The sequence below is a fragment of the Gavialis gangeticus genome, unplaced genomic scaffold (genome assembly GCF_001723915.1).
Source record: "Gavialis gangeticus isolate Ggan-Ray unplaced genomic scaffold, GavGan_comp1, whole genome shotgun sequence".
In the NCBI taxonomy this organism is placed as follows: Eukaryota; Metazoa; Chordata; order Crocodylia; family Gavialidae; genus Gavialis; species Gavialis gangeticus.
Window position 1 is genome coordinate 18,140,076 of NW_017729011.1, and position 13,434 is coordinate 18,153,509.

The following is a 13,434-nucleotide window of genomic DNA, read 5'->3' on the forward strand; positions in this document are numbered from 1 at the left end:
TTAGTTATTGTTACTGTTAATGGGATTCAGGACTAGTGTATAAAGGACTGACACGATGACTGATTGGATGAATGATGGAAACACTTTATTTACTACAACTATTTACAGTTAAATGAGCATGAAGCAAAGCAAAGTCCAGTATGTTTATCTGTAAAAGTGATAGTATCTTACCAATACAGGGAAGGAGGCAGTCTCAGTCTTTCAGCTTCCTTTTGTGGGTAAGGAATCCATCACTTCTTGCAATACCATAGAGTCTGGAATAAATTCCCCTAGTGTCTTGTCCTGGTGGGAATATGAACACAACAACCGAAAGATGAGTGGACTCATAGTAGGGAGTGCTTTTGGACCTGTTAAAATCCTTCCTGTCAATCTAAAAGCAGTTAAAGGTTACTTTACACTCAGGCAACCAGTTGTCTTGTGGCAAGAAATGGACCAATTGCCAGTGCATAGTATCAGATGTATTCCTCTTTATCATCCTTACCAGAAATGTAGCTGTAGCTTAGTGGTGGCTGCAAGAGGATCATATGTGTTTTGGTGTCTTCTCCTGATATCCAAAGCAAGCCTGAATGTTCACAATTCCCATGTGACAGGGCTTCACTCTTTGCCAATTGTATCTATGACTGCAGATAAACAGAATGGCACAGTATATACGTGCTCAAGTGACGGAAAGGTAAGGCAGCTGATTCCCATCTTCACAGATGTTGCATTAAAGTTTGAGCACCAGCTGATTAAGCTATCAGAAGTGTTTGGCTCTGTGAGGACTCATGGGATAGCTGTAAGCCCATGTGGTGCATACTTAGCAGTTATCACAACAGAGGGTATGACAAATGGCCTTCACCCTGTTAATAAAAACTATCAAGTTCAGTTTGTAACTCTTAAAACTTTTGAGGAGGCAGCCGCTCAGCTCTTGGAATCTTCTGTTCAAAATCTTTTCAGGCAAGTGGACCTGACGGACCTTGTGCGCTGGAAGATTTTGAAGGATAAGCACATCCCTCAGTTCTTACAAGAAGCCTTGGATAAAAAGATTGAGAGTTGCGGATCCACTTACTTCTGGCGCTTTAAGCTGTTTCTTCTGAGGATTTTGTACCAGTCGATGCAAAAGACTCCCTCAGAAGTCATGTGGAAGCCTTCACATGAGGATGCAAAAATCTTGATTTCTGATTCCCCTGGCATAGGCAGCACTGAAGATGATCAGCAAGAAGAAGGAACTTCTAAACAGATCAGCAAGCAGAGCTTGGGTGATGTGAGCAGGGGCATGGACACAGAGGACCTGGCAGATGACTCTCTTCCTCAGTCAACTGATGTAGGAGGCCGGGAGCCAATGGAAGAAAAACTTCTAGAAATACAGGCACAAATTGAGGCAGTAGAAATGCACTTGACGCGGGAGCACATGAAACGGGTGTTGGGAGAAGTCTACCTCCACACGTGGATTACAGAGAACACCAGTATTCCAACCAGAGGAGTCTGTGATTTCTTAATGTCTGACGAAAGCTATGATGACAGGACAGCACGAGTAAGTGCACATAAAGGTTTTTGAGGCCCCCCCCCAGCTCACTGTATTTGTTCATTTTTAAACTTAGGGGGTGGAGGATAAAGGGTTGAAATGAGAAGCTGCTCGGCAAGAGGGATAAGGCAGGGAGATAAGGTGTCTGCCCTTCCAGCTTAGCATGATGGGTGGGATGACAGTACAGACCTTGAAGTTTGGGTTCAGGCAGAGTAAAGTAAGTCATGCTTAAAATTTCTTCAAGGTTTGGGGTGGGGGTGTGGAAATCTATTGTTGTTTGTTAATGATGGAAAGACCATATGGATAAAGATATTATTAAATATTGTCTGTAAACCAAAAAAGGAGAAGGAATTTCCTCCAAATGAGGCAGTTAAGTCTTGCAGTTCTTCAGAATTTCTGTCAATAGCTCTTGAAAATGTAATGCACTTCTTACTGGTAATAGTCACTGCTCAGTTTGAGAGACAATTTGCATCTTTGAAACAGTACTCACTGCCTGAGCTTCCCAACATATCCCTTCCTAATGTGTAAAAGAAACCCCATCATTTGACATTAATGTTGCACTGCAAACACAATCCTTGCCCCAGCAAAAGCAGCACCCGACTCAGTAATCCCAAGAACTGTCGGTTATGATCCTTACAGCTGTGCATAGAGAGGCTATGCTGTATTTCTGTAGTAACTGAATCCTTGCATCATTTAGCCTCTTGAAGTAAACAAACTGACCAATCAACCCTTAAACTACTTTTGGAGAAGCCAAGGTAGCTTTCATTACAGAAACTGAGCTTTTCAATGCCAGGCCTGTAGGCAAGCAGGCTGCAGCCTTGTAGCCTTTAATACGTTGCCAAAGAGTTATCATCTCACAACTGTGTCTGAAGTGCTGCACATTGGAAAAGCCGGAGCAGTTGCCCTTCACACCTCATACACAGACTCATTTCATTCTGCAGTGGGTAAAGCATGACTCTTGAATACAGTTTATATGAACTTTTGTTAATCACGACTGCTGTCACTGCCTAAGATATTCAGTATAAAACCATGGCCTGTGATTTATATCATGCATTATGTCAAATGTAAATAAAAAAGAGTGACATGGTCATAAATTTAACCCATGTGTTTTAAGTTTAACAGAATGGCCACATCTTTTTTAGAGAGAAAGTGATTGCTAAAATAAAATTGTCAGACTTCTAAATAATAAATGGGATTTTAAACACCTCTGTTCTTAAAGGCATAAGATTACTTTTAAAAAAATCCCTTTTGTATATGGCATTTGATGTTCTCTAGGATGATGTAATACACTGATCCCAAGTTCAGCTTCCCTTTTCAGACAGCCTAATTACCCAGACTACTGGTTACTTTTAAACAAAGTCTGTATTCCTTCCAGCACTGCAGGGCTTTAAGGCAGTTAGATCCATGATGAATGTGTGGAAAGACTAATCATTCCATTGCTTTTTTCATTTGAATCCAGTTAGATGCCTAAAGTTCTGCTTTTTTTCCCCCTGAAATCATAATATCCTATGAGATGTTTCCATCTTTCAGCGGCAGCTGTCTTGCTATAAACGATGCTGACTGCTGTGTGTTCCCAGGTGCTGATTGGGCATATCTTAAAGAAAATGAACAAACAGACTTTCCCAGAGCACTGCAGCTTGTGTAAAGAGATCCTGCCATTCACAGATCGCAAGCAGGCAGTCTGCTGCAATGGACATATTTGGCTCAGGTAATCTGTTCTTAAGAAGGTTGTTTTGAATGAGTAGAAGGCATGCAAGTAGCAAGAGAAATACGTTCTTGTAGTGTGAAAGAGTAAGAGCCATGAAACATGCTGTGCATGCCACAGTGAAGACAAGACAGCAGAGCAGTCAGGGCAAAGGAGAATGTACCAGATACTTTTAAGGGGTGAGTTAAGGGATATTTGACAGAGGTAGGCCAAAATTTGACTTTTTTTTGGTTTAAAGGAAAAAAAAAATGCTCCAATGCTCTTAGTTTTCCCACTGTCACTCCTCCCCCACAATACAAAGAAAGTGGGGAGGGAAACATTAGCCCTCAGAACTTCTCTCCAGCTTGTCTGTTGGCTAAAATTGTAAAGCCAGTAATGAAGCATTCCAGGCACCTCGCAACATTTATGCTTTGAAATGTACTGTTATAGGCCTCTGCATGCGTGTATTATAAGGCACTCGAATTCAGGGCAGCCTTCCTAAGCCAGCTTGGTACAGTTACGTATGTGCCTTTATATTGAATGTTAACTCATTTTGAAGAACTGCTGACTTGACTAGGAACAGGTAATCAGCAGGATTGGCCCAAATGCTGCCTTTACTCCCCCAGCTCCCCAGCAGCACGGGCATTAACTGAGCAGAATTCAGCCCTCTGTCATAAAGCATACAAGTGGGAACTCAGTTTTGATGATGCAATCTGCCACCTTTTCAGGTGCTTTTTAACCTACCAGTCCTGCCAGAGTTTGGTATACAGAAGGTGTTTGCTTCATGACAGCATTGCACGACATCCAACCCCAGAAGGTGAGCTACTTCCGTGGCTTGAAAGGGCAAGACAAGATAGCATGTTCTGGCTCTGTAAAGGCATAGATCATGTTCAGCAGCTTGCTGTTATTTGGGGGAGTTATCAAATGCAGTAGAAATGTTCAGCTCTTTATGGTGCTTCATTGCAGATTATGCCTCGTTTGCACAGTTTAATTAGAATATGGTAATTGGGAAAAGTGATGTGTAAGTACATAGTGCACTTTAAATATGAGTCAAGTACACATGCAGTCTGTGCTGGAGTGTTACAGCAGACAGCTGATTAGCACTAATATAATCAGATTTCTGTGTGTGCACAAATTGCTTGCCCAGTCTTACAGATGCTGTGTCCTTGACTCCTGTTGATTTAAATGGAAGGTCACTCAGTGTAGTGCAGGATGAGATGGTGCATGGTCATGAACTGTCTTGCCTAAGTGGTGTAGCAGAGGGAAGGAACAAATCAACTTTTTGATGTTGTGCTTTCATACTCTTCTGCTGAGCAAGATAAATACTTCAGCAGCGTGTTGTTAGAACCCAGACACCTTCAGGCCTGGGTTTTGACCTTCATGCTTAGCTTAAGCTGCATGCTTAGCTTGAATTGTGGTCCCAGATGACTCTTTAAAAGATAAAAATTTTGATATGTTCTATTACCAGTTTAAAAAGCATTTACAGGATAGGATGCTGAAATATTTTTTTTAAAAATGCAGTGAACGGAGCGTTTAGCAGCACCATCCTTTAGGAAGGATATGATTTTTTTGCCTGTTTTACTAATGGACCTATCTGCAGAAGTATTGCAGTCTTAAAGGGCTAGGTACTCCCTTCCCACAAGCCTGCAGAGTTTCCAGTTTCTAGTGAGATGTGATCAAATACAGATAACACAGTTCTGGAGAAGTGTTGCTGGTTGCCTAGTTCTTTTTTGTTTGTTTTCTACCCTAGAAGTAAAAGGAGACACAAACCACATACTGCAGTACATCAGATTTAAAACTTCAGCCTAAAGACACAAAAAACACTTAAGTTATGACAGGATCATCCTTTAAATGTTTCCCATGCTGCATATGCATAGCTGATTTGTCTGTCCACAGTGTGCAGCTAGATAGGTGCTGGTGCTGTGGAGACGGTTTCAGCCTGAACTTTGCCTCCTGCAGACATGAAGTTTAAACTAGCATTGTTTTAAGTTTCACAAATTAGTGGAGTATACCCTTCATTCTGATCCTTCAAGTACTCATGAAAGATATCTGTCAGAGCTTAGCTTCCCAGGATTTCTTATTTTGTTCAGTGAAGTGACATCAAGCCAAGTATTCATCTAAAATGTTGGATTCTCTTTCCTCCAACTCATGCTTTTAAACTACTGCTTTTCTCATTTACAGACCCTGAGTGGATCAAGAGGTTATTGCAAGGACCTTGTACTTTCTGTGATTCTCCTGTGTTCTAGACAACAGCTGTGGGAAGCTTGAGAAGGCATTTTCTCTGCTGCATAACACTCCCTTCAGTCTGGAAGGAGAAAAAGGAGCAGGAGCGCACACACTGCTGGAGGGGAAAAAGACACTCTCCTTAACCCTGTAAATAGGACATTGGAAGGCCAAGCAGCTCACAGTCCAGAGCCCTATTTCATACCCCAGAAGCAGGAGTACATCTTCTAGGGAGCATCTGGCACAGGGGCTTGACAAAGCAATTTTGAGACAACCAGAGCTCCCGTTACAGCATCAGCACTTGATTGGGCACCTTTCCTTTCACTGAAAGAGGTCTGAAATATTGTAAGCATGCAGTCTGACCTACCTTGTCTGTGTGGAAACCAGATGCTTTCCTCCTGGCATGTGGAGTGCTGGAGGTGCTTACTAAAGCCTTGGTGGGTAGAGAAGGCTTCAGCCTGCAGTGCCTCTTTGTTTGCTCTTAATGAGCAGTGGCACTTACCGTACCACCAAATATTAAACTTTCAGAAAGAATGCGTGGTTCTAATACATTTCTTGTTGAGTGATGTGCATGCCACTTAAGTCAGCCATTCCATTAGGTGTCTTGCTGCATATCTACCAAAAGAGTTCCCAGTGTCTTTCCTAGAATAGTTTTCAGGTATTTGCAGTTAACAAGCTGAAATTGGCTGTTAGTGCCAAATACATTCCAGGAAGTTTTACATGCCAATAGTTATGTAAACTGTATTAGCACTTGTCTATTCTGTGTAATAAGACACAAACCTAAACTGTAGAATATCCAGTGCTCTTAAATCTCCTGTCCCTGCCACTTCCTCTCTCATTTCTAGTTTACCAATTTTGTGCCAACATCTATGCCTTTCAGTTAACTTCACCCTCTGCCTGTCGGAACCACACTCTCCTTCATTGTGACCAAGCAACCAGGCTGTTTCTTCTTCCAACTGGACTGTGAGTCTCCTCAAAAACATTGCAATAACTTAGTGTGCAAGCAAGCAGTCACTTTTACTGGTCACCTGTTCTCCTCATGAAAGCACTAACTCAAAAGGAAAATGACAGACTGCCATACTGAAAGCTTTGTAAGGAGTCAGAGGCTGTTCATTCCAAGTCAGGGGATGGATGAGCGATTACCTAGGGCAGCCAGCAGCATGCCTGTGAAGGAACATGCTCGAACCTGTGGTTAACATAGCCGCTGTCTCATAGGAAAAGTGGCCTTCGTATCATTGGGATCCAGTTCATACAGGGCAACTTTCCTTTTTAACTTCTGCAGTGCTAGAGGCATGAGGTTTCCAACATGAGTATGACTCTAGAGTTAGGTCAGATCTGGTTTGGTTAAGAACCATCCCCCCCAATAATCCAAACTTCTGTACAGATCTTCACTTCCTCCTTAAAAATGCCAGCTCACTGGATGCTCCCCACATATAAACAGGCAACTGAAAACCCTTTATGGAAGTCCCGACTTCTGACCAGATGCATGAATGCTTCCATAAGCAGTTGAAAACAGCAAGGAATAATTAAGATGTTATCCAATACATATATAAATGGGTGCTTAAGTTTCCTTCAGTTATTGGCTATGCATATTGTCTTCACACTCCTTGACCAGTCACTAGGAACAGACATTACTCTGCTAATGTTCAGACAGACTAGCTGCTCTGAGTTCAGTACTCCACACATAGGGCATGATAGTGCTTCTACAGTAGACAACAGTACTAATATTGTACCAGAGATTAAAATGATAAAGCACAGATGCATTTGTAAAAAATCACCATAGCCTTGTTTGTAAATATCCCTGGAAGTGAGACCATCCTTCTATGAAAAGAAATTTTTGGAGCTTTTTATCATTGTGCATTAGACTGAACTCACTTTCATGCTTTCATCACAAAAAGAATTTGTAGATCCCAGTGGAAAGCACTTGGCAAAGCAAGACATTTGAATCAGAGCCAAGTGGAATGGTCAGAATTGCTTGGCACCTACCCTTGTCACTGAGGCTGGTACAGCAGCTATGGCAGCTGTAGGGTTCCTCTCTGTGAGGGAGTGTGTATGCATCGACTTGGACTCAAATTGGATGCAGTCATGTTCCAGGCTGGGCAGGGCAGAGTGATTTTGCAAAATACAGTGTGAACAGTCTTATAAAAGCCAACCTGATTTTATGGCCAGTGAGTGTTCTCTTGCTCCTTCAAAAGGGACCTCAACAAGGGAAAGGGTTAAGGAAGTTTTCCAAAGATGCTCCGAAGTCCAACTTGGATGGCAGGCTGGAGATATATTAAATCTTTGATCTACATACTGGTCCACTAAAACATATTTAGGTCTGGCAGATGAGAAGGTATTAGATGATCACATTCTAATTAGTTTTACTTCAGTTCTACTATAATGCTTTATGGCAGTTGTTCTTTCAGACAGTTCCATGTAGAAGCTAGCATTCCAGGCTGTTTTCAGCATTGAAAGCTACCGAGACTAAGATATCAAGGTAATGGACACTCAAATAAAAGTCAGCAAGGTTGGTTGTATATTAAGGCAATAGGGATGGTGGCAAGTTAGCTCCTTTTGTGCTTTGTTTGGCCAATCAAAAGGTATTGAGGTATAAAACCATCATTTTTGCATGCTCTTTTGTAATTTTATCCAATCTGAAAAATAGGACGAAGTTTCAGACAAGGCTAGTTTAGACTGTGATTTGGTCATGCTGGATTTTCCCCATCTCTCTCTAGACCTGTCGTCCTCCTCGGGCTGCTTTTTCCAGCAACACAGCTTGGACCTGCCAAGTGATATCTATTCTAAGACTGGAGTTCGTCTTACTACTTTAAGGAGCGGAAAGCCTGAGGAGACTATACCAGCACCCTAAGCTGCTGTTCCGTAGATGCGGGGAGTGGAGTAGGGTCTTAACTTAAAATACGGAGTGGAAGACAGGCCTGAACACAAGTACAAGAGAAAAAATTCTTGCTCTAACCCAAAAGGGTGCAATATCCTATAGCCACCTTTAGTTTGCCATACCCAAGGTGCTAATTAGGTTTGCTTTCTTATACCAGTGAGGAAGAAAAATAGTAATGCATTTGATGCAGTAATTGTACAGGAAGGCTAATGCACCTTACTCTTGTTTGCTACTTCCAAATTACATGCAGCAACAGCACCTGTAGTCATGACCATCTTTCTAGAATAATGGATGCTCAGACTGTGGGGGAAGCTTACTGAAATCTTGCCCAGAAGTTCAGAATATAGCTTCCTTTATCTTGACCTTTCCCTAGGAGTCTGCACTGGTCTGAAGGAGACCAGGGTAGTTTGGGTTTTTGGGAGAGACTTAAGGACATCTCCTTATCCACTGGAAAATTTTTCTGTTGACCTGCAGGGAATGCAGAGTGAGCACTGTGTGGCTTGCTGCTCTTGCTGTGCAGCTTTGCTTTGGTATGTGTCACCTCAGAGGATTGCTCTGGAACCCTCCTGTGATGAAAGCGTACATACACAGCAGAGCATATGTTCTGCAAGTGTGAAATCAGGGCAGGTCTCCACTGTTCTGTAATCTGGATGTGGTTACCAGCGGAGGTGGACTCTTTACTGCTTCCACCTGACTCACTGGAACAGTGGTTCTTAACCTTTCTGAGCCCACAGCACGTGACCTCCAGAAATCAGAAGCAAAGCAGGGCAGCAAGTTAAGCCAGGCTCAGCACCACCTGAATGTGACTCCATTGCTTTTTCTTAAGGAGCAAGGAGGTTCAGAGCTGGTGAGGGTAATTGCACAGCATTATCAGTGTTGGCTCAAGTCAGCATCATTCAGCATTACCCAAGCTAGCTCTGCACGGGTTACCTCCCCAGCCTGGAAGCTGGTGCTGTACCCAAGCTAATTAGCAACATCTCAGCAGAGCCAGGTAGCCTGCCTGCAATGCTGCAGTAAGGCAGCTACACTGAACCCCATGTGGGAAGTACTGGTAGCTTGCATGGGGCTTTGCAGCAGCTCAGCAAGACACTTTATCATGGGTTCTCCACCAACGCTCGTACCTATCGTTGTGGCCCAGCTGGGTTTACAGAAGTGCCCACTAGTTAAAAACCATGGTACTAGGAACAAAGAGACTAGGATATGGGTCCCACAGTAACATTAAGCCTTAAGGGCAGGCTGCAGCTGCCCCAGAGAGACTGAGACAGATTGCAGGGACATGGAAAATTGAAGTTTTCCCTGCAGCTGTTTCCTTCCCCCACCACCCTGCTCTCAGAAGCCTCAGTCACCACCCACCCCTGACCAGAACAATGGATGTTAGTGCCTACAAAACACAGGTCTAGGTGCTTTTTTCCTTGGAATTTAACTTCTTAAACTAGGCTACTGTTGTATGAAGGTACACTCTGATACTGGTACCAAATGCATTATGTTTTGTGGGAAACTCAGAGTCAAGTGAAGTTTAACATTTCAGGGCTGGGAGAGAAACTAAGCTGCTGCTGTTGTACTGACTTTAAAATACACTAGAGGTGATGACAAAGGCTGAGTTCAAGCCATCTGCTCTCCATTTAGGGATCATTAGCTGCAGATGTTCCCTGTTCTCTACTCAATTTCACTTGTCATTATCCTTGACAAGAAACAGTTTCTTACACCATTTAGAAAAGCTGATACACATGCTGAGTTCTATCCATGACCCTAATTTTGCGGGGTTGGTACGAATCCCAACACCTTTGTGTTTTCATTGAAGGTCGCTGCAACAGCTGAAGCAGCCAGTGGTTACTAGCATAGCTTTTTTCCAAGCCTCCCTCTGCCAGTAGTTTCAGGTATTCTTTTATGTTATGCCAGTTTAATATGCACTAGAAATGACTCTGTATTGGAATAGTATAGCAGGCTGATGAAACACAGAATAATATATTCATACTGAGGTAAGGCAAGCAGGAGAATAGAGGGAGTGAAAAGAGAAATGCAAGCTGCCATGTGGATTAGCAGAACAGCTTCTGCAGGCACAGCAGCTCCAGATGTGCAGTAACTTGGTGTAAGCCTCTTTGTTGGCTGCCAAAGCAGCCTCCCTTGTGCCGTGGGGAAAGCAGAGTGGTGCTGACTGGCCCATGGGGGTCCCAGCCTTCCCTCCTGAGCCTGGGCTTTTGGATGCGGGTGCAGTGAAATTCACTCATAGCCCAGCCCAGCCTCAGGCAGGAGATGAGGATTTAATATGGGAAGGCTCATAATTTAGAAACCATGGCACTTAAACCACAGTATTTCAAAAGGAGCCCAATTTTGTGTCCCTTCTGTAAGGCAAGTGTATCCCCATTTGTTTCTAGAGGAGAGAGATTAATGGTTACTACTAAGGCACATCCAATAAATATTTCCTTGTGTTTCTCAAACTAAGAATTTCCCCAGGGGTTTAAGTATCAGAATAACTTTAGTTATAATGAAAGAAAGTGATAACACACTGAGCATAAGGAGTCCTTGACACGAAATAGTACAACATAAATGTTGATAGTTCCAGTAGAGGGTTGACAGACCTATTTTTTTTTAACCTTTAAAACTTTCATATCAGTTTTTTGCAATTATTCTTCATATCACAGGGAGTTGGTTGGCACAAGAGATGAATATCCTAAACAGCCCTTCCCTTGTCACTGGATCTGATAGGGTCCACATGCATATTTTGGCAAACTGGAATTTAACTGTAGGTACAACTTCATGACAGCTTCGGCTGCCTGGCCCCTCTGCTATGTAGCCTTGGTAGAGAGGTCGAGGAAAGTTAGCTATCTTTTCCTTAGGAGTACAAGTAGGGAGAATGATACTGCCCAAATGTAAATACTTAAAAAGCACTTTTTTTTTTTTTTTTTAAAGAGGCTCAGAGAAAATTCCCTGCGTATAAGGCATACAGAAGTAATCACATCTTGTCCATGACTGGCTGTAGAGTTGGCATCCTCTCTTTACTTTCACTATCCTACCTTCTCTCCATGGAGCAGCCAGGCATATGAAGAGGCAATACCTCCATGCAGCAGCAGTAATGAGTTTGTGTTTTATCTACTAGCTTTCACTGTCTTTATTCAGAGTTTCAGTTGCCCCTTCATTCTGGGAGCTATCTCTGGCTTAGATCAGATGTTAGGGTAGACTTGCACCATATATTTTACACGCACACACACTTTGGTTACTCTATATAGCATGAGCTTTTGTGAGCTGAGGCTCACTTCATCTGATGCTGTGAGCTTCAACTCATAAAATCTGGTGCTATGTATTTACCCTGCCTTCTGCTGGTCTTCAGATTAACACAGCTAACTACATCACAGATCAGGTGCTTTCCAGAGAATAGAAAAGGGGGGGGGGGTGCTAGCTGTCTTACAGCTAAGAACTTGGCCTATATTTTTATGTATTTATTTATTTATTTTGCAGCTGGGGCTGGGAATCATGAGTGCCCATCCTTTTTATCCTTCCAAAAAGGTGGAAGTCAGAGACAGGACCTAAATACTTTGGAAGTAAAATAGATTTATAGTTAATTAACTACAGCAGTGGTCCCCAAACTTTTTTGACCATGCACCCCTATCAGTAAAAATTTTTTAAGCATGCACCCCCAATATATGTATATTTATACAAATAGAAGTTCTAATATTTTCTTCCTGCACCCCAATGCATCGTCTCATGCACCCCCTGGGGTGCACTTTGGAGACCACTGAACTACAGGATAGCTCCTGTTGTTGGCTCTCCCCCTGCAGTCACTCCATTGTATGGCATCTCAGATCTGATATAAATGCACAGGATCAAGAGTTTTCAGTCAGACCAGCTTGAAGACTGATGTAGCTGATGGGGTGCAGCTCTAGGCAGAGATAAGTTTATGGTGGTTTACAGCTGCCTTAGTAAAACTTTCAGTGGGGAATCTTGTCCTGGTTTTCAGGTAAAATGGGAGGCCCCGCTTCAGCACTGGTGAGGAAAAACCTCAGGCTCCATTTGGGATGCCAGAGTCAAGTGGAAAGAGCAAATACAACCCAGGCTAGTTCCTTTCTTTAATCATACAGCTGTGTACTTCAACATAGTATCTGCATATAACTCTAGCAAAGGGCCAGACATGTATATCTTCATTACAACCATTACAACTACAGCCGCGACCTGTACTAATCCTAATCTGTGTTCAGCTTTCAACTGTACAAGATGTGTGACTATTTTTACACAGGAGATATTCCCAGACCCTCTATGAGAGATTGAATATTGATCCTGTTTTCTGGGGGAAAAAAAAAAAAAAAAGGAGAGAGAGATAGGGCTTTTCACTATTTTTTACTGTGATGCCAAAATTTTACTTTTCCAAAGCTCTGAAACCCCTGCTGCATTGGATCTGGCATATGCGAGCTCACTGTGTCACTCCCGATTCTGTGCAAAAAGTGAGCTGCTTTCATTGTTGCAATGCAGCCACCCTCAAGGACGTTCATGGCACACATTTACTAGTGTGGATTACACTACCAACCAGGGCTGGAAGTGAAGGATTTCTCTATGTTATCTTAGACTTCAGTGGGATAATCCACAACATAAATACTGGAATTGGGAGTTTCCTAATTATAAAAGACTTAAGCACTGCTGTCACTTGGAGGTGACAAGGGGTCACATTAACCCTGGGCCATTTTTATTTAACACTATTGCCAGGTAGCCAGCCCTAAAGAGGAGTCAAGAGCCATCCAGTGGAAGGCTTCAGTGAGTTGGTATTTGAATTAATCTGGCAATCTAATAGATCTTCTCATACCTGAGGCCTTTTTGAACTAGGTTTTTGGGCTGGGAAGGTTTTCCCTGGGAGGCCACTCAGCCGCCAGGCTGAAAGGAAGGGCATTTGTTTTGGTGGTTTTTTTAAATCCCTTCCGTTCCCAGATTTCCCGCACATTTCAGATTTGGTTGGTGGGAGGGTCCGACAAAGTTGCTGTGAATATTGATGCTGTATATATGGCGGTTTTTGTAAACGTGAAGCAAACTTGGATAATGTGTTTTGTATACTGCGACAGTAGCATTGTAATCCTCCTCCCCTTTTTTAATTCTAAATAAATAACCAAACAAACACAAGCCCTTCTCATATTGCCTGTGTGTTGCAAGGGGGGAGACTGG

The 13,434-nt window shown here is 42.7% G+C and overlaps 1 protein-coding gene and 1 long non-coding RNA gene across 2 annotated transcripts in view; one reads left to right on the plus strand and one right to left on the minus strand.

The window, feature by feature from the left end:
* The window catches only part of GTF3C4 (general transcription factor IIIC subunit 4), a gene marked incomplete at its 5' end in the record, with an annotated part of 19,364 nt that extends 8,162 nt beyond the window's left edge, over positions 1 to 11,202 (plus strand). The window contains 4 exons of the mRNA XM_019510303.1: positions 209 to 1,513; positions 3,082 to 3,212; positions 3,917 to 4,005; positions 5,370 to 11,202. Coding sequence (XP_019365848.1) covers positions 209 to 1,513; positions 3,082 to 3,212; positions 3,917 to 4,005; positions 5,370 to 5,434 — 1,590 coding nt within the window. The remainder of the gene's footprint in view (positions 1 to 208; positions 1,514 to 3,081; positions 3,213 to 3,916; positions 4,006 to 5,369) is intronic.
* Positions 11,203 to 11,734: 532 nt separating this feature from the next.
* On the minus strand, positions 11,735 to 12,446 carry LOC109292988. The gene is made up of 2 exons (XR_002096219.1): positions 12,024 to 12,446; positions 11,735 to 11,853 (listed from the first exon to the last, which is right to left on the minus strand). It is a non-coding gene; the product is annotated as an uncharacterized LOC109292988 (long non-coding RNA).
* Positions 12,447 to 13,434: the final 988 nt, after the last annotated feature.